We start from the raw sequence: 19,004 nt of genomic DNA on the forward strand, positions 1-19,004 counted from the left end.
CTTCGGAGATGTGACTTGACTAATTGGTCATCAGAGTTCCGTTCGTGCAAACGATACCCAACTTAGGGTTACTGCCTGATTCGAGGTTGGTGCAGTTGATTTGGGTAGTAGCGTAAGACTAAGGGGCGGATCGCAGATTGTGATGAGCTGTGCTGTTACTCGTAAGGAGAGGATTAACAGCTTACCTGAGGAATAACTTGGATGTTCTGGAACTCAAAGTTTGAACAAGCCGTCGAGTTCGAACATCCAATGACGATCGCTTGGGTACCGTCGGCTCCAGGAACATCGTACCAACACTAAAATGATGATCAGTGACGGGTCTAACCAACTCTAGTCTCCTAGTAGTGCAGATGAGCTTGACTTACTGGATCAGTCACACAAGATCCATCACCCGGTTGGTAGCTGATATTTGAGCGATCAGCCCGTGTGGACTGTTATTCACAAGATCTAGAATACTCACGTGTTGATATCACCATACCAGTTCTTGTAGGTCACACCATCGATAAGCACGGAAGAATTATCAACTCGACCACCGAAGTTACCACCCTCTTGAACACCGGCGCCGTTCTGAGTCTGAGAGCTTCCTTGGCTGCATGCAATCTTGGAATGAGCACGTGTCCTCTGACAGTCCAGCCGATATGCGGATGGAACTCACTTGAAGTAGTTTTGGGTCAAGTAGATCGGGAAAGTAGTATTTGAGACGGCGTAATTGGAGAAGGTCACGTTTTGCACCTACAGCGATAGCGATGTCAACCAAATGTCCGAAGATAACATCCGATAACGAAAAGATACTCACCATACCTTGACCACCGAGATATGTCTTGATCCTGGAACCGTATACACAGCCGTGTACCTTGATGTTGTCGAACAAGACTTTGAATATGATACTGAAATTAGCTGTCGAATTCCAGCATGCAGAGATATTAGGACTTACTGTTTCGGACGGTCTGGTATACGCCTTGCGCCTGACCTAAACTACCGATACTGGTACCGTGACAACCGGGACCAGCGATGAAACCGTTGGTGACAGTGACATTCTCACCACCGTTATTGATGGTGACGGCATCGTCTCCGTTGACTATGGCCCACAAATCAGCCTCGAAAGGAGCTCCGGCAAGCAATTTGACGTACAAATTGTGAAATCATTGATCTTGACGTTTTTAGCACTGTTAAACCGATCACGCTCAGTATGAATGGGTACAGATGACGACATCATATGCAACTTACGCAACATCAAATCCGTCACTACGAGGAAGTATTCAGCTGAGGTCCAACGGGATTGCAAAGTCCTCGACTTACGTGTTGAAGGGGAAACCACCTCCTGGGGTAGTCGCGGCATCGACAAAGACGTTATCGACGTTGATGTTGTTACCGTTCAATGTGGTCACCCTGAAGGCCAATCCAAGTGCTTTAGACACTGATCACAAGAGAGTCAGAAACAGAGGGCTTTTGGGCTCACCAAGCGATAGGCTTTCTGATCTTGATGTTCTTGATGTTACCGTTGGTCATGTTAAATCTCCACAAGTGAGGTCGAGCCGCTAGACCTGAGCCATTCTTAGGATTGGCATCCCACCATTGCTGACCGTACCCTGCTCATCTTGTCAGCTGAGATAATGTCAAAATGATGTGTATAGGCTTACCGTATACCCATCCTGTGGAGAGATTGGTGGTTCCGGTGAAATTGAGGTTGTCACCAGTAAGGTTGATCCACCATGTGTTACCGCCAGTAGATCCGTTGACTAAACCGATCAATTAGCTACAGAGTTACCGTTATATCCATGTGATTCAGTGCTCACCGATCCCTTGGACATAGGTCAAATTTTGCGGCAAGTGGACGTTACCCTTGAATTGGATATCGACATTGTTCAATGTCGCATTTACAGGAGTGTTAAAGTAGCTGACCGACAATGTCAGCATGGGTCGATTCAACTTGGGGGCAGATAATCGACTCACTAGTCGACACCTTCCTGGAAAAGAAGAGTACCACCGTTGGCACATTGCTTAGCAGCGTCTCTGAAAGACTGGGAATCGTCGGTCGAGTTCGATCCTCCAGACTGGACTGTACATGTCTGGCCGTTGTTTCTTGATTGCAACTCGCCAGACCTGCCCAAAGGGGTGTAGGCCGCTGAAGCCACAAGAGGCCCAAGGATGGTAAGTAAAGCAGCTGTGAACATGCTGTATATGCGCTGAGTCAGTGTTGCCTCTAGCTGGTTGATGAGAGCTAGGAGACTCAGACATCACATCGAAGTCTCGCCGTTCTTATAGTAGAAGACTTCTTCCTCATCGAGCTAAAAAACGGACTACCTCCACCCTGCAGCCCCACATGCACCCGGTATGACGGTCCGTCAGCGGTCCGCACACAACGTTCCTTGGAGTCAATCACGAGACCGGATCATGCTTATAACGCCTCTTGATCAACCTCATGTGTTGCCATATTTAGCTACGACAGCTGGCTTGGCGTTGAGACAGAGGATCCTGCAAGGACGATTGATTGCACTTAATTTGTGTCATATCATGACCAGGCACAAGGAGAGCCAGATCATGATGACCTTCACATACATGTGAGTGAATCGGCCCGTCTTGACCAGCGAACTCGGACCGTTAGGTTCGCGATTGCTTGAAAGATGAGGTCTTCGTTGCTTGTTCTGAAAGGGTTAGGTCAGGTCGAGATTGAGCGAAGACCCAAGGATCCGGTCAAGTGGCGAAAGGATGATTCACGTTGACTGGCATCGTGACGTAGGATCCTCGTCATACACTGCAGCTTGGTTGTTTAGCCAATACCTGTCATATCTCCAATTCATGCCCAGGATATAGGAGTTCACCACGTATACAGAATCTTATGAGCTTGAGAAGAGCTTTCTTTTCAGTCTTACTACGCTTGAACACGATTCCTCTGCATCAAAACTGAGGGGTGCAAGCCAGCAGCGCATTTACGGATAAGCATGTCGGACGTGATTAAAAACGTTCTCCTAGCAGGTGTAAATATGACCAGCCGCCGACTGAAGCCAAAGAGAATTGATTGTCACATGACAGGGCACTGGCCGAGTTGGGCAGTTCATCCTACGGGCCCTCGTCAAGGAGGAAAGCCTTACGACTCACATCCTCACACGAGACAAGAATTTACCCGAAGAACTGGCAGTCCACTCAACTGTTCCTAATCAGCAAGACTCTGGGCTCGCGAAATCCACAAATCCCCCCTCCGTGAGATCCACCACAGCGATAACAGTCAAGGTCCCCTTCAACAGATCCTTGGAGACCAATCGATTGACGCCGTCGTTTGCGCTTTGGCTGCCAACACGGAACCACATGGGCAAGCAATTCAACCTGATTGCAGCCGCTGTTCACGTAGGCGGGGTCAAGCTCTTCAAACCATGGGAATTGGGCGTAGACACATGCAAAAGAAAGCGCGTAACATGGTTGGCGGTCTGATCGATACCAAGAGGGAAGTATTGTTCAAGCTGCGCGAAGCGGAGAAGCAAGGTATGGCCTGGTGAGCGCCGATGACAGGACCGTTCTTGGACATGGCGATGAACGGTGGGGAAATGGGGTTTGACATGGAGGCGCAGACAGCAAAGATATGGGATGGGGGTGACGTCAAGATCTGTGCCTCTTCGCTACCATTCATCGGGAATGCCGTCGTGCAGATAATCAAGCAGATAAGCACCTCGCCTCATCGCTTGGCAAGTCAGCCAGTTTATCTCGCGGAAATTATGGCTGTCAAAATGATATCTTAGCGAGATTGGAACGAGAAACAGGGACCAAGTGGTTGATCGAGAGAACAACTGTGGAGGCGGAGAACAAAAGAGGCATGGAAGATCTGAAGAACGGTCAGGTGCTTGATACGATTCAACCGCTCTTCTACAGTGCTGCATGGGAAGGCTGCGGTGCCGATATCGTGGGTCAGGGCAAGCATCTGGTCGTTGGGATTGCCGATGCCTGACTTAGAAAGAGGGATGCAAGCTGTGGTAGCTTGGCAGATGGACCTGTAGCTTGTGTCATCCGATATTCAGTTTTCATCATGATGATGTGATCTGTTGGATTCGTCAGACAACCCCATGGAGGAGAAATGGGGCCAAATTTGCAAGCGAGCTCTGCTTTCTATTCGAAAAAACCAGACTTCGTTTTAAGCGAGACGAGATCTGGCCTGTTACAGTGATCGGCAGAAGGAGGTTTTGGTTGGCTACTGCAGTGGCCGTTCTTCCCAAGACAGTAATTACCGCTGTCAGGAACGACACCTTTTGTCTTGAATTGAATGCTATTACGGAAACATCGGTCTTAAAACCATGATATAGCCGCACTAGGTCAAATGCAACGCAGAACAGCAGCGGTTTTAATTTGCATGACTGAAAATTGGAAGCATGTGGAACACGCTCCCGATTGAGTCGCATGTAGCTATCACAAGGGAAGCCGCGGAGGATCTTGTGCATGGGTTAAGCAGAACCCGTAAATAACGGCACGCGATTCCTCATAAGCCAATTAAAAAATCTTTTTGCATAAAGCAGGATTCAGATCCCCGTTCAAGATGTTTCGCTTAGATTACTCTCTCGTTTACCATCCTGAACGGCTTTGCCGCTTTCGTAGGTTATCTCTATATACCCATAGATACCGCTGAGACATTCGTTCCCAGAGATCGTATCAAGGTCAGAGATATCCTGAAGCGAGGTCCACCGGTTATACTGTAGCCATCGCCCCATTCAGTAGCGAGATCGTCTGATAAGGAAGGGGCTAGTGATCGATGGAGACCGATCGAGTTTCGATACTAGCGCTGCGAATTAAAACTCTATAGAGCACACTTGTACACATAGAACGATCATGTACTCATGTATGCAGTGGCTCCATGCTGGAATGCGCCTCCGGTTATCCCGGTCAAGCGCTGTTAAGCAAGAGCACGAGAACAACCGAAAAAAACAACAGACGCGAAGGAGGGCTGGGACCAAGAGAATTGCTGTTCCAAGTATAGCTCCATGCCCGATCCCACACAAGGGTTTTAGCGAATGTGCCTGTACCTTTTACGTTAAGGTTTTTCTGTTTTTCTGGACGATCGTCGCAATCTCCCTTAAATCGGTTTCTGCTTCAGGTCTTTTCCCTTGCGAGCATTTATGAATCCCTTTGCGGGGCTAGAAGTGGTCTTATCTCCTTATCCCTCCAAAGCTCGTTTACGGCTTATCTCTTCTTCTGGTTCAAGAACCCCCTCCCCCCTCTGATTGCCGCTTCGTGTCGTGTATATAAGCCCTCCGCCTCTGCTCTTTTCTATTTTCTTCCCTCTTTTCTTCCAACCACCCTCACACATCCACTCTCCCTTCCTAATCCATCAACCATGTCTCTCGAAGCTGAATACGAAGACAAGAAGGGTGCCGATGTCTACCAACAACAGGTTGGTGGCGCGGTTGACCATCAACTCCCCCAACACCCATATGGCGAGGAGGTTGTGGCCCACCAAGGGCTCAAGCGATCTCTCAAATCCAGACACTTGGCAATGATCTCCATCGGCGGTGTGATTGGAACAGGTCTTTTCTTAGGTACTGGAAGTGCTTTGGCTCATGGTGGACCTCTCGGTCTGTTCATGGGATACGCTTTGATGGGTAGTATCTGTTACTCGGTCATGGTGAGTGTGGCACTTCAATTTTCTCAGCCTAAACGACGCGATGAATGCTGACATCGTTATAGATCTCGCTCGGTGAAATGATCTCCTTCCTTCCTATCCCCGGTGGTCACATCAAACTCGCTGAGCGATTCGTCGACCCTGCTCTCTCCTTCACTATGGGTTGGAACTACGTTTACAACTGGGTCATCATTCTTCCTGCCGAACTTTCTGCCGCTGCCGTCTTGATCAATCTTTGGAACTCCACCATCAACAACGCGCTCTGGATTTCGATCTGTCTCATCGTCGTTGTAGTCATCAACCTTTTCGGTGCTGGTGTCTACGGAGAATGTGAATTCTGGTTCGCTTCCATCAAGGTGCTCACCATCACCGGTTTGATCATCCTCGGTATCATCATTTCTGCCGGTGGTGGTCCTGACCACAAATCCATCGGATTCCAATACTGGAGAGATCCAGGACCTTTCGTCCAATACTCTGGTATCACTGGTGCTCTTGGTCGATTCCTCGGTTTCTGGGCTGTGCTTACCCAAGCTGCCTTCTCCTTCATCGGTACCGAAATCGTCGCCATTGCTGCTGGTGAAGCCAAGAACCCCCGACGAAACCTGCCCCGAGCTATCAAGAAGGTCTACATCCGAATCTTGGTCTTCTACCTCGGTGGTACTTTCATCATCGGTATCCTCGTTCCTTCCAACGACAAAGGTCTTGCCCTCAACTCTGGTACCGCTCTTGCTTCTCCTTTCGTGATTGCCATTAGACGTGCCGGTATCCCCGCTTTGCCCAGTATCATCAACGCCTGTCTCTTGACTTCCGCTTGGTCCGCTGCTTCATCCGATCTCTTCACCTCTTCCCGAGCCATCTACGGTCTCGCCATCACCCGACAAGCTCCCAAGATCTTCGCTCGAACCACCAAGAACGGTCTTCCTTACGTCGCCATCATCTTCTGTTCTCTTTTTGGTGCTCTCGCCTACATGTCTCTTCAATCTACTGCCGGTCAAGTCTTCGGTTACTTCGCCAACTTGACTGCCGCTGCCGGTTTGATGACGTGGTGGGGTATCTGCTTCACCTACATCAGATTTGAGAAGGGTCTTCGAGCTCAAGGTATCTCCAAGTCTTCCTTGCCATACTCAAACTTCCTCAACAAAGGTGCTTTCGCTGCCAAATACGCCATCACCATGATTACCATCGTCTTGTTTTTCTCCGGATGGTCCGTGTTCCTCAAGGGAGAATGGGACACTGCCACTTTCGTCACCAACTACCTTCCTTTGTGGCTCTTCCCCCTCCTTTGGGTCGGTTACAAGCTCATCAAGAAATCTCGATTCATCAGAGCCGACGAAATGGACTTCGTGTCCGGTTTGGACGTTGTCGAGGCCGAGTCTTATGAGGAGGAGCCACCTAAGACCATCGCCGGAAAGATCTGGGCTGCTATCATGTAAGCAAGGCGCTCTGCCAAATTATGCATTCATCAATGAAGGGTAGAATAGTCGTATTTAAAAGGGCATCTTGTCTATCAATTCACCATATATACACATAGGTTGTTATAAATCTTTAATGTCTATGCACTCATTTACGCATTCATCAAAATCCGAGTCGCTCGCTTCATCACATTGCGCGGACTTGACGCTTCGCGAGCGTCCTCACACTATTGTGTACTTAAATCCTGGCAGTGTTATAGTGTCTGAAATTGAAGAGGATGATGTGGCACTCGAGAGATCCGCCTGCAGTTGACTAGAAGTCTCGCTCTTATCACAGCATTCGACCTTATCTGGCTTATCAGATGCATCATCGTCTATTGCACCCCAGAAGAGTGGTACCATCGGAAACATTCGACTTAAGCCGACGCTACTCATGCTTCTCAGGTGTAGCAACGGTTTCTCAGGTCCAACAATATGCTTCGTTGACAAGCATGCTCTTTGAGACACTTGAAACCGTATTTGCAATCGAGCGGAATGGCTGAAAGCGTCAGATGACCTTATCTCCCAACGATCGCATGATACGTATGTAGCCTCATGGTGATTTCCATGCACACGCATGTGGGAACAGCAAGCCACAGGCACAAATGACCAGGTATGTGACCGATCACCTTGCGGCGGAGATGACGCAAGATAAGGTGATTTTGTTATCTTGACGAGCATGCAAGCCGTATTACCTGTACAGCTACCACGAAGGGAATTGAGCGATTCCATATGGAGCGTGAGTTGGTGCCAATAGGAAACAAGCTAAAGCAAAGTGTTATCTCGCTCCACACGAGACGTGAGATAGGGAGATAACGCACCATACGAGTACTGTCTATTTTCAGTCTCGCCAAGATACCTCAGGGTGATGAGCATTTTGTTTCGATTGACCTCGGCGCGATACGCGTCTAAGCCTTCGAATGCCATTCAGGATTAGTTGAACCCATGCAGTCGATCTTCAGCCGCTCTACGTCTACAGGTTGTCAGTCTATCTGCCTGTGTCCGCTGACTGCTACTCCATTTGACACATCGACGGTCCAGTCTGACATGTTCAGCTTGTACTGATTTTGCAATTGTCTTCGTGCATTGAACGTATAACTTGGTTATGCTCGGCACAACGAGGCGGGATTAGATGCCGGTTCTCGATCACCTAAGCTTTTGTGTTTTTCCGCGGCCTTCGGTAAAATAGGTAGGGATTCCTATTTCCATACGAGCAGAATTAAACTTTGCAAGCTAAAATCCGAGCACGCGACACCTTCCGTTCCGCCAGCACGCCAGCCCATACCATACCATACCATACCATACACCGGAAAGGACGGGTCGATCATTTTTTTGGGCTTTTTGATAAGGTGAAAAGCAAGTGGCAAGTCGTATTGTGGTGTGTATGACGAAAATATATGAGGCTAGTTTCATCCTTTTCGTTAAATCACTTTAAACACCATGCGGTCTACAATTCCAATTAACCTTACCTTGTGCTTTGAACCCTGGAGGACCCTTTGATCCACATTGGTCTACCGACCCATCTCGAGTCACCCATGCTCGTCTTGATTTCCCTTCGTCTGCCTTGCCCTGCCTTGCCTTGCTTCGCCCGGCGGTTCGTCCGCACATGGTAACTGAAATACAGGAACCAGTTCCCCCGATTGGAACCATACGGTGCACTCGCTTCGGCATTTGCTAATCTTGTGTGATTGATTTTGGTTCGACGACTTTTACTACTGACAAGTGACGAACGACTATGGATGAGATGGACAGGGGGCAAAGGGAGGGGGGGGGATTCTGCCCTTCTCCCGACTCTCCGTCCGAGTCGTACCGAAAGATAGAAATAGACTAAATCAGCCTATCACAAGACATGATACGGTATGTGCAGGTTGACCCATATGGTTCACAACGGACACACGGATGTTATCGGCATGACTGGAGAGATGACCTCGGGTGGAGCGTATCAGTCAATGGGATCCATGCAATATGTCGTGCTGATAACGAATCGTCCTGGCGATTTGACTTTGACTTGGGAATGACCTGACCCAAGTGATCCACCGGACAGATAACCGAATCCTACTTAAGAAAGCCTGGACGACTTTTCTGAAAGACGAAAACAGCCAGTCCCACTTGCATCCAAACCCAAACACAGTTGATCTGTCATAAGTTAGCTATTTCGAATCAGAGGATAGATTCCTACAATGGGTAGGTCGCTCAATATTATGTGATGAAGAGGGTAGAGGACAGGGGTTAGAAGCTGACATTGTGTACCTGGCTTAGCTACGCACAACGTCATTGCCGACATGGAGTCGGCTGCGATTCCTCCTACCGGTCTACCAGCTAGCACTGTCACCCCCAAAGATCTGAAGACTGATCACACCGTTATTGACCCGGAAGCTGTCACTTCCGCTACGGGTGCGCTCGACTATGTCAACGAAGCAGATGAACCTACCGATGAGGAATTTGCGACCTTGAGAAAGTAAGTTCGCTTCTGCACACACTAGCTTTAATTGGAAAACAGATGCTGATGCCCAGACTTTTGAGCAGAGTCCCCGCCAAGATGAAGTGGGTCAGTGTCGCCCTTTGTCTTGTCGAATTGGCCGAACGAGTGAGTTTCCAACGGCTCTCCTGTACTGTTTATGATCGCCGTGTCCAAGGTGATTTCGCAGCAAGAGGTTCTTCGTCGCTGATGCCGTATTGTATAGGCATCCTACCTCGGTTGTTCCGGTGTCGTCAAGAACTTCGTGAACCGACCTCTGCCCAAGGGTGGTAACGGTGCCGGAGCCGTCGCACCGGGTGCTGACGGTGAAAATCAGACCGCCGGGGCTCTCGGTAAAGGAACCGTGACTGCTTCTGCCGTTTACAACGCCTTCATCTTCTTGGCCTACGTCTTGCCCATCGCGGGAGGTATCATCGCCGATACCAAGTGGGGTCGATTCAAGGCTATCGCCTTTGGTACGGGAGTCGGAATCATCGCGCACGTCTTACTGGTCATCTCAGCTATCCCCTCCGTCATTTCGGGCGGCCACGCTATTGGTCCTTTCTTATTATCCTTATACATCCTCTCGTTCGCCTCGGGTTTCATCAAGCCTTGTCTGGCCACGTTGATGTGCGATCAAATCCCCGTCAAACGACCTACCCTCAAGACTCTCCCCTCGGGAGAGAGGGTCATTGTGGACCCTCAAACTACGGTGCAACGATATCTCTTGATCTTCTACTTCTGCATCAACGTCGGTGGATTCTTCGCTATCGCCTCGTCTTACTCTGCGCGATTCGTCGGGTACTGGCTCGCCTACTTGCTTCCAGGTATCGTATACATGATCATGCCCGCTGTCCTTTTCCTGGTCTACAAGAGACTGTACCATGCCCCACCGCAAGGATCAGTCACCCTCGAAGCCTTCAGAGTGCTCGGTCAGTGCCTCAAGAATGGTGGATGGAAATACATGATCCGAGGAGGCGACCGATTCTGGAACAAGGCTAAACCATCCGTCATCCTCGCTGAGACTGGAGCACTCAACAAAGCCAAGATCACATGGGACGATCTCTTCGTCGACGAAATGCGTCAATCACTCGCCGCTTGCGTCGTCTTCCTGTTGACTCCCATCTTCATCATGGCAGACGGTGGTATTGGTGCCCAAGAGAACGCTCTGTCCGCTTCGGTAACCTTGAACAACGCTCCTAACGACGTTATCGATAACTTGAACCCGCTCACCATCATCTTCTTCACCCCTATTATCACTTATGGATTTTATCCTCTTTTTGAGAAGATCGGCTTCCCTCTCAAACCCATGACCCGACTCTCCATCGGGTTCATGCTGGGCTGCCTCAACATGATTTACGGTGCCGTCCTCCAATGGAAAGTGTACAAGACCTCTCCTTGTGGATACTACGCCTCAACAGCCGACGTGTGCGAAGAAGTATCTTCGATCTCCATTTGGGCGCTCGCACCACTCCAAGTACTTCCTGCTATTGGAGAGATCTTTGTGATGGTAACAGGATACGAGTTGGCCTATACCAGAGCACCCGCACGAATGAAGGGTTTGGTCTATGCTTTATGTCTCGGTGCCTCGGCTATCTCGTCTGCGATCGGTCTCGCCTGTTCGAACGCGATCCAAGATCCATACCTCATCTGGCCTTACGTTGCTCTGGCAGTAGCCTGTTTCATCTGCGCGATCATCTTCCCAACTTGGCTCAGACACCTCAACGAACCCACAAGAGTCTTCGCCGACCCCGCAAGACAAGCTGGTGTCCTCCAATCTATCGAAGGTGAAAAGCCCCTCACCTCAAACAACGCCTCGAGCGAGAAAATCTAAACGGCATACGTCAATTAGAGTGATGGACAGGGATGTCTGCATTCTGCTCAATGTGAGCACCATTTGGGGCGACTTGGGTGGAAAGATGGTTGTCACCTAGGCGCCGGGCGGTGGAAGATTCTTATTTGTAGTCATTCTCATTTCGGATTTTACATATTCGTTCTATATTCGGGCGTCCGCCTGTACTTCGGTCTCACGATATATGCACTATGCATTAATGATTTTTGCGTATTACCAAGCTTCAGCAATAGAAGCAAGTCGCACTACCTTCATCGTACAGCTATAAGGCGTGTTCCGGAACAGCAACCTGCCCAAATACCTCGTCTCCTTCCCACGAGATCAGCTCACAATCCCTAATATCAGAATCATGCACCCCAGTCGAGATTTGCGTCTCGATACAAGCCAGATCGACGGTGGCATCAAGAATCAGTACAGGGTGGTCTGCAGAAACCTCTTAGTCAGTCATCTTTATGAGGAAGATGTGGTAGACGATGCCGACTCACGCCATACTCCAGGAGCATAAGTCAGTCCCATGTCGGGAGGTAAAATGAAGGACTTGATCGTCGCAGGATCAGGTTTGTCATCTAGTAAAACCATCTCGTGATTAGCCGGTGCAATCAGCAGGACGGTCAATTGCGAGAACTCACCAGGTCCATTTTCGGCTACAATCACCAAGAATTCTCCTCCGGCCGGTAAAGCTTCTTCAGATTTTCCAGACCACTGAACGCAAGCAAAATGCCAGTCAGAAACCTATTGGGTGTCTCATGGAGAAGGAAAAAATGAGATATTGCTCACCTCAGCTTTTCCCATAGGTAAGAATGTCTGACTCGTATACTGGTGTCTTTCCATAAACCTCACATCGAAAGTCTTTCCTCTTTCCAGACCGATCTTCTCGGTAGCTCGGAAAACAGATATGGCAGTCACAGCTCCACTTTCTTCTGGGTAAGTGGAGATAGTAGAAGATAGAGCGTTATGTTTGACCGTCTTGCCATCGGGCGAAGATTCCGAGTCTGTATGCGTTGATGAAGGGGAACTAGTGATGATCTGACCAAAAGGTGCAAAGTTTTCGGGAGTGATCAATGTTGGCTTGATGCTGGAGCCTGCGCCACCCAGCAGAGACGTCGTATTGAGGATGGAGGATAATATGCCCGTAGAGCTGGAATCGCTGGATTCCAGAAGGCCTTTCGGGGTGGAGGCCCCGATATTGGTGGCTGCGGGATAAGGTGGGATCTGAAGATAAGTAGTAATTGAAGGTTGGACTTTCTCGACGTATGCTTTGATTGATGGGTCAGGCGTTCCTCTCTCAATGACAGCGTAGTCGAGATCCTAAGCGTGGATGTGAGCGTACGATGGTTAGCATTTCTCATTAATGGCAAGATTCGTGCTTACCCCTCCGACAGTCAGTAACGAATGATCTGCACCACAACCAAAATTCAGCAACTGCAAAGTCCCGTTATTCTCGATACTAGCCGACTCACGCCATATACCAGCATCGAACGACACCCCTTGCGCAGCAGTAGCCAAGAACGCCCTGATAGTCTTCAAATCCGGCTTGTCGTCCGTCCCATTCAACGCGGCAACCACAATGAACGATCCAGGAGGTGAGGAACCTGCTCGTCGATTAAGGGGTATGAAAGCTTGAGTCGTATACGCATGTCTTTCTAACAGCTCAACCTTGATCTTCGCTCCTTCAGCTATGTCCAGCCGGTTGGAAGCCTTCACACTTCCCACTGTGACCCCTCCTTCTTTGCCTACTCCTTCCGGATAGCTCTCTTTAATCTTTCCTACTCGGTGAAACTTAGTTGCTGTTCCTTGGTTGGCGGTCGTGACGGCTACTCCCTTCGGTGCTGAGGAAGGGAAAGACCACCCTTGGATGACTTGTCCGAAAGGCTTGAAGGCCTCGTATGTCAATGGTAGAACCGGTAAGGTGATTTCCGGACTGAGGGTTGAAGCTGGAGTCAAAGGAGCAGATTGCGGGGACAAGGGATATCCGAAGACTCGGAGTCGCTTCGATCCACCATCTATCGGATGAATGAAAGACGGTGTCAGCTGGGGAACGTACGCACAGAACGGGCAATGATAATCTTGAGAGGGACGAAGAAGATATGGCAAGCTCACCAGGATAGATCGTGTATCTTACATGAGTCCAGACACGCTTGTCCTCAATGGTCCTCTCAATATCGAAATAGTGTTGTCGGTGTGGCCCAAGAGGTTTCTTGCTGACGATCTCCGTCCATTGAGCGGAAGAAAGATCAGAGTCAGAGGTCGACAAGGTGGCTTCGATGGTGCATGCCTGGATACACCACAATTAGCTTAGCTAGGCTAACCAAATTATCGAGCCGTGGTCGGGCTTCAAGTCGGCGTGAAATCGTTTGGTTCAGTGTGATCTGTTCAAACCGCTATATGTCTATACTTTCTTGAATAAAGAAGATTAAGGAATTTCAAACTCACCACAGGGTAATTACCCGGATGGAAAGCCGTATCCACCTCAATATGACTAATGACCCCCTCGACGCCCAATTTCACTATAACCCATTCTTTCCTCTCTTGCCCCTTGAGCGCTCCGTCAGTAGGATGATATTTCCCCCTGTTATGCTGAGATCGCCTCGTCTCCCATCCGTCGGACATGTCGAACCCTCGACCAGGCAAAAGGAGGTTTTGAGGGGGCGAGAAGTTGGCATCTGAGCACGAGATGATCCTGCCCCCGATCAAGGGAGATACCAGGTCTATCGGCTCGAGAGATCTGTAATTTTCCGGTAAAGAGTCGGGCTGGGCGGGTGGAGTAGGGAGGCCGTATGCTCTGAATCGCGCCTAAGTACAGTCAAACACAGTACTTCATCAGTACTCAGTCCATCCCCAACTCAGTTTCGTTCACTGGTCATAAATGGACCAGTAGGAGGAGTGAAAGATAATGAGCAACTGACCATCCCTCCATCAGGTATCATCCTGACCATGACCCAAGCCCAAGTACCTTTCTTCCCATGCTCATTGACTTCGAAGATATGTCTACTGTTAGGTCCCAGATCGACTACAGGTAAGATCTCTGTCCATCCCTTGGTGTTCGGTGTAGGCTGTGATAGCGCGGTCTCTTCCGTGGTCAAGGGGAAAGACGATTGGGAAAGGGCGAATATCTGAGATTGAGGAGCTTCGTTGCCGCTAAAATGAGAAGTATCGATATCTACGTATGAAATTGATGTGGAAGGAGTAGCCAATTTGATGATTGCCCTGTGTTGTGCATACGATGGTTATTGTTGTTATGTCAGCGTGGTGTCTCGAATCCTTGCAATCCCAGCCGCATGAATAGTCAAGAGATCAATGAGAGGAGAGGGGAGGAAGGAGATACAGCACAAGACGTACCAGTCAAAAGTCGGGTTATGTCTCCTAGACTCCCAGCCGTCATATAATGCTCCGTTAGGTCCGAATTGGCCTTTCATAGATATTGAGGGCTATAAGAGATAGCGACGAAGGTTAGTCGGGGTTGTGAGTAAAAGGTAGGATTGATGGAGTATCCAGTGAAGGGATCAAGTCACTCACACCTGGCTTGATCAAGTTATCTTTCGAAGCGAAGAAATCGTCCGAGGTCGATACCACCTTCCCGCCCAATGAGGAGGAAGAGACCTCTTTGATGTCTCATCAACTTGTGTGCGTCTTCTGGTGAAACACCGTGATCACTCACCGACATAGCTGCTCTTGAGCGTGGTATCGAATTCTTCCAAGGTGATTTGCTTGTGCGGTGCGGTTAATGACATCTTGTCTTTGGGCTTCGGTAAGGGGTAGTATGGGGTTTTATGATCAGGATTCTTGTCTGCTTCGAAGGAGGCAAGATGGATTTCGAATGGAGGGGATTTTAAGGATCAAGATGTTTGGAGCAGAACAAGGCCTATTGACTGGCTATAGCTATTCAAGGGAGTTGCGGATGGGCGAGTGCTTTACCACCTATTTCATATCATCCTTCCAATATTTCATATTACGTGCGATTTCATATCATATCATATCAGATCACCTGCCTGTCCATCGTTCATCCTCGCTTTACCGTTGGTCAACTCCTCCCTCCCTGGCCTTATCGGTTCCTGGCCATTTATCACCTAGTCCACTTTAGCCGAATCAAAAACCGCGTTTAACCGATCAGACCGGACCGTTGTTCGAGGATCTCCATATGTGTATCCAAAGATCCATATTGGCTCTATACTTCGCTGCTGGGCTCATGGCATAGCATGTATATTAGGTTGTCGGTTGTTGACTGCACGAGACATGTAGTGCTACTGATCACCGAGATAACTTTGGTGATGATCCTTCCACACACACACACAGCACTTCCCATCGTTTCCAACACGACTAGTTAAGAACACCTTGGTCGCCTGACCATGGACACTCAAGGTAGACATGGAGGACATATGAGATGCAAATGCAAATGATAATGCTAAATTATGATACATCTAAAAAGGTATATAAAGTCCATCTCGTGAGGGGAAAGGGGAGAACATCGTTCGTATAGGTTCATTTTTGGCGTGTCATATTCATATTCCACAATCTACACTGTCCCATGCCTGATGACTGTCTGCTCATTCGCGGTGCATCTAAGCGAACAAGGCGGCAACAGCAGCGGCGAAGAGGAGGATACCGGAAGGGACAGCCACGAGTTCACCGGCGGAAGATCCAGCAGATGATTCGGCGGGCTGCACGGGAGAAGGATATCAGCGATTATCAGCGTGGTGTTCGAGATATGAGGAACACATCGCTAAGCAGTAACCGAATGGGACGTGCACATTCCAATGTTGGGAATTTTCAGATAAGACGCTGAATGAGAGGTAAGGATGGCAACACTTACAGCTGAAGAAGAGGCTGTACCGGTACCAGATCCAGTAGTGGACGCACCCGTTGGCGAAGCGGTGGTAGCGTCTGTGGTGGTCAAAGAAGCTGTGGAAGTAGCGGAGAGGGTTCTACGAAACACACATGATCAAGTCAGCAATGCGTCCCAGATCGAATTTGACACCTTTGCCCGTAGAACGCGAAGAAGCGTGCCGGCGGATTCCTGGATAGGTAGCTAGAGCAAAGATGCGGACAAGAGATTGATACGATGTAATGTAGGATGATGTGATGATGAAAGACGGAAGCAAGATGACGACTCGTCGAAGGGGATTGGGAAACCGGAATCCGACTCACGATTGACCTTCCTTAACTTCAAATTGATTACTCTGAGCCAAAATACCGTTGTTCTGATCATTACCTATGAACGAGATCTGGTATCCCTGTCCAGGTTGGATATCCTTGGTGGGAGTGTAGATGAACGAGTGTTCTGAGGTTTGCACATCTTTCTGGATGACTTGTTTGGCCGAAGAGCCGGGTTGAGAGATGTAGATTGAGAAGTTTCCTGGGTCGGATGAGACGGACTACAAGTAGAATCGAATCGAGCGAGGTGGGCGGTCGTAAAACAGTAGGAGTTATATTTTGCAAATGAGTGAGGGGAGGGGACGTGCGTCGGTATGACGGCGATGAAGTCGTTACCAAGAACAGCAACAGCACGGATATCGAGATTCAGTTGTTTTCTCATCAGCTATTGCGTTGTGAATTTAATGAACGACCAATCAGAGCTATGCACTCACGTCCCACTCAATCAATTGAGATCCGGAGCTCTCCCATCCAGTCTGATTAGAAGGGTTGGTAATTTGGATGGCTTGTGCGGCAGCAGCGAAGAGGGCGAGAGGTACGATGGCTTTGCCGAACATGTTTGCGAGTGTATCTACTAGAAAGTGTTGGCTTTAAGGTGTTAGGTATTAGTGATTTGGGTATTCTAAAGACGTTTGAGCGATGCGATGCAATACGTTGGATTTAGTTGAGGAAAGAAGAAGAAAGGAAGGGAAGGAAGAAATGCCTTCGATTATATATATATGTATAATTTTGGTTGTGAAGTGTGAGTTGTTTCAAAGGAAGAGTATTCGGCCTCAATCAGCATTAACCGACCCGTGCCATCTCACTAGTGTATACATACGTCGACCTGTGTCACCGGCCCTCCTTGCACATATGCATCGGGTATGCAGATACAGGCTGGTCTCATACGATGCATCCGGACATGCCAGAGTTTCAGCATAGCAATTTTGCTGTTATGTAGCTTTCGGACGAGGATGCAGGAACAGGGACCAGGGTGTTCAGATGGATAAACGTATAAACAGAAGGGAGTGCACCGCTTTGTGCGTTCATCCGCACAATGGATGCCATCAGATCTGGGCGATGTTTGACCGCTTCAAGGCGATATTCTGTTCCTTCAAACATTTGCTGACATGGACAGGCGATGCGACATGCCTCCTGGCCGAGATGTTGACCCAGCATGCTCGTTTCTCGATTCGACCACCACCATGTTTGGGATTGAGTGACAAGAGAAGAAAAGAAAGACAAACGCGCTCAGCATGGTGTGAAGCTATGATGCACTGACACGTGGTTGAATTACCCAAATAGGCGATTTTAGCACTTGTTTGCATTTGCCAGTAGCCTTTTGCACTGTACGAGTAAGTTACGGCTTCACGGCCCAAGGCTGGGCATACGAGTGAAAAGTACAAGTCCAATTATTGTTGTTCACCATTAATCGCATTCCTTCGTATAATCCACTAAGTGATATCCCTGTCTATACTTCTGCTCCCCATATCGATAGTCAAGTCCTCATTATCGACTCAACAAGCATAAGGAAGACCTGTCACGATGAAGCTTTTAGCGCTTCTCACTTTTTTGCCAATGGGTGAGCACGCGTCCCTAGCTTTCTTGCGCCCTTATCAATCGACATCACTATCGCCGTCGCCCTGCCGATCTTTGTACTGTATAGTAATCACGTAGTGATGAGTCGAAAATGCTGATTGATGGGAAATCCTTTTCACTGGATAATTGATGCAACGTAGCGTTTTCATTATCGACGATCTACTGGCCAATAAGTAATCCGACACTAGACAATCCATGGGTCATAGGCGAGAAGAACCTCGTAGCGTGGAAAACAGGCGGTGGAACAGGTATAGAATCGTTTGATATCCAACTACACAACTCCAACAGGACCATCATGGTTGGATTCTTACCTATCGCCTTACGAGTCCCGATGGAGAAACTCCCAGGAAAGAAATATTACGGGGGTGAAATCGAGGTGGATCTCAGTACGGGGTTACCCACGGGAGATGGGTTCTTCTTGATTTTCATGAATACTTATCATGGGGAGGTGTACGCGAAGGTGAGTCAAGTCGATCTCCCACCTTTTTCTCAGCGCTGTGAAGTCAAGTAAACGCTTCAAACCGATAATCATTCCTTATTTTACCTTACCTCTCCTCTCCTTTCCTGTTTTTCCCCCCCTTTCCTGTACTCCCTCTTTTTCGCAATTCAGGTTTCATCTCTTGATATTTTGATCAATCGGAGTGGGATGTCATCTGGACGGTGAATGTGAGACTGACCTCTCTTCCCTCCGCAGTCCCCCAAATTCTCAATCTACCAATCGAAACCAGACAACTACACCGACCCCGACTTACCTACCGCTACGGTAACAGCGACCTTGACGACTGTGCCCAACCCAACCCAACAATGGGCCATGACTTTGAACGGTATCGATCCCGATGCCACTGCTTCTGCGAAGAACTTGGCCGGTAACGCTGGATCCGGAACATAAACGATCATCCGCACTTTCGCACC

At 48.8% G+C, this 19,004-nt stretch overlaps 8 protein-coding genes across 8 annotated transcripts; 5 read left to right on the forward strand and 3 right to left on the reverse strand.

The window, feature by feature from the left end:
* Nucleotides 1–19: 19 nt before the first annotated feature.
* On the reverse strand, nt 20–2,174 carry I303_104990 (uncharacterized protein; the record flags this gene model as incomplete). Its single annotated transcript, XM_018408857.1, has 14 exons — nt 20–118; nt 186–296; nt 366–402; nt 461–589; nt 656–732; nt 797–873; nt 935–1,078; nt 1,132–1,166; nt 1,228–1,245; nt 1,300–1,389; nt 1,460–1,589; nt 1,641–1,739; nt 1,797–1,897; nt 1,954–2,174. The coding sequence occupies 14 exons, from the start codon at nt 2,172–2,174 to the stop codon at nt 20–22; spliced, it is 1,368 nt and encodes a 455-aa protein (XP_018262548.1).
* Nucleotides 2,175–2,942: 768 nt separating this feature from the next.
* Nucleotides 2,943–3,429, forward strand: I303_104991 (uncharacterized protein; the record flags this gene model as incomplete). Its single annotated transcript, XM_065969075.1, has 2 exons — nt 2,943–2,978; nt 3,034–3,429. 2 exons carry the CDS (start codon nt 2,943–2,945, stop codon nt 3,427–3,429), a joined length of 432 nt encoding a protein of 143 aa, XP_065825147.1.
* A 71-nt stretch (nt 3,430–3,500) lies between these two features.
* I303_104992 (uncharacterized protein) lies at nt 3,501–3,940 on the forward strand (the record flags this gene model as incomplete). Its single annotated transcript, XM_018408856.2, has 2 exons — nt 3,501–3,684; nt 3,735–3,940. 2 exons carry the CDS (start codon nt 3,501–3,503, stop codon nt 3,938–3,940), a joined length of 390 nt encoding a protein of 129 aa, XP_018262547.2.
* A 1,377-nt stretch (nt 3,941–5,317) lies between these two features.
* I303_104993 (uncharacterized protein) lies at nt 5,318–7,035 on the forward strand (the record flags this gene model as incomplete). Its single annotated transcript, XM_018408855.1, has 2 exons — nt 5,318–5,605; nt 5,668–7,035. The coding sequence occupies 2 exons, from the start codon at nt 5,318–5,320 to the stop codon at nt 7,033–7,035; spliced, it is 1,656 nt and encodes a 551-aa protein (XP_018262546.1).
* Nucleotides 7,036–9,335: 2,300 nt separating this feature from the next.
* Nucleotides 9,336–11,345, forward strand: I303_104994 (uncharacterized protein; the record flags this gene model as incomplete). Its single annotated transcript, XM_018408854.1, has 3 exons — nt 9,336–9,511; nt 9,580–9,640; nt 9,738–11,345. 3 exons carry the CDS (start codon nt 9,336–9,338, stop codon nt 11,343–11,345), a joined length of 1,845 nt encoding a protein of 614 aa, XP_018262545.1.
* Nucleotides 11,346–11,625: 280 nt separating this feature from the next.
* Nucleotides 11,626–15,094, reverse strand: I303_104995 (allantoicase; the record flags this gene model as incomplete). Its single annotated transcript, XM_065969076.1, has 12 exons — nt 11,626–11,786; nt 11,849–11,929; nt 11,993–12,065; nt 12,141–12,671; nt 12,735–12,760; nt 12,824–13,366; nt 13,464–13,638; nt 13,797–14,156; nt 14,270–14,570; nt 14,703–14,791; nt 14,880–14,965; nt 15,022–15,094. The coding sequence occupies 12 exons, from the start codon at nt 15,092–15,094 to the stop codon at nt 11,626–11,628; spliced, it is 2,499 nt and encodes an 832-aa protein (XP_065825148.1).
* An 828-nt stretch (nt 15,095–15,922) lies between these two features.
* I303_104996 (uncharacterized protein) lies at nt 15,923–17,071 on the reverse strand (the record flags this gene model as incomplete). The annotated part of the gene is made up of 4 exons (XM_018408852.1): nt 15,923–16,021; nt 16,174–16,285; nt 16,509–16,735; nt 16,949–17,071. 4 exons carry the CDS (start codon nt 17,069–17,071, stop codon nt 15,923–15,925), a joined length of 561 nt encoding a protein of 186 aa, XP_018262543.1.
* A 967-nt stretch (nt 17,072–18,038) lies between these two features.
* I303_104997 (uncharacterized protein) lies at nt 18,039–18,981 on the forward strand (the record flags this gene model as incomplete). Its single annotated transcript, XM_018408851.1, has 3 exons — nt 18,039–18,075; nt 18,233–18,552; nt 18,787–18,981. The coding sequence occupies 3 exons, from the start codon at nt 18,039–18,041 to the stop codon at nt 18,979–18,981; spliced, it is 552 nt and encodes a 183-aa protein (XP_018262542.1).
* Between the last annotated feature and the right edge of the window lie 23 nt (nt 18,982–19,004).

The sequence above is a fragment of the Kwoniella dejecticola genome, chromosome 6, assembly GCF_000512565.2.
Source record: "Kwoniella dejecticola CBS 10117 chromosome 6, complete sequence".
NCBI lineage: Eukaryota > Fungi > Basidiomycota > Tremellomycetes > Tremellales > Cryptococcaceae > Kwoniella > Kwoniella dejecticola.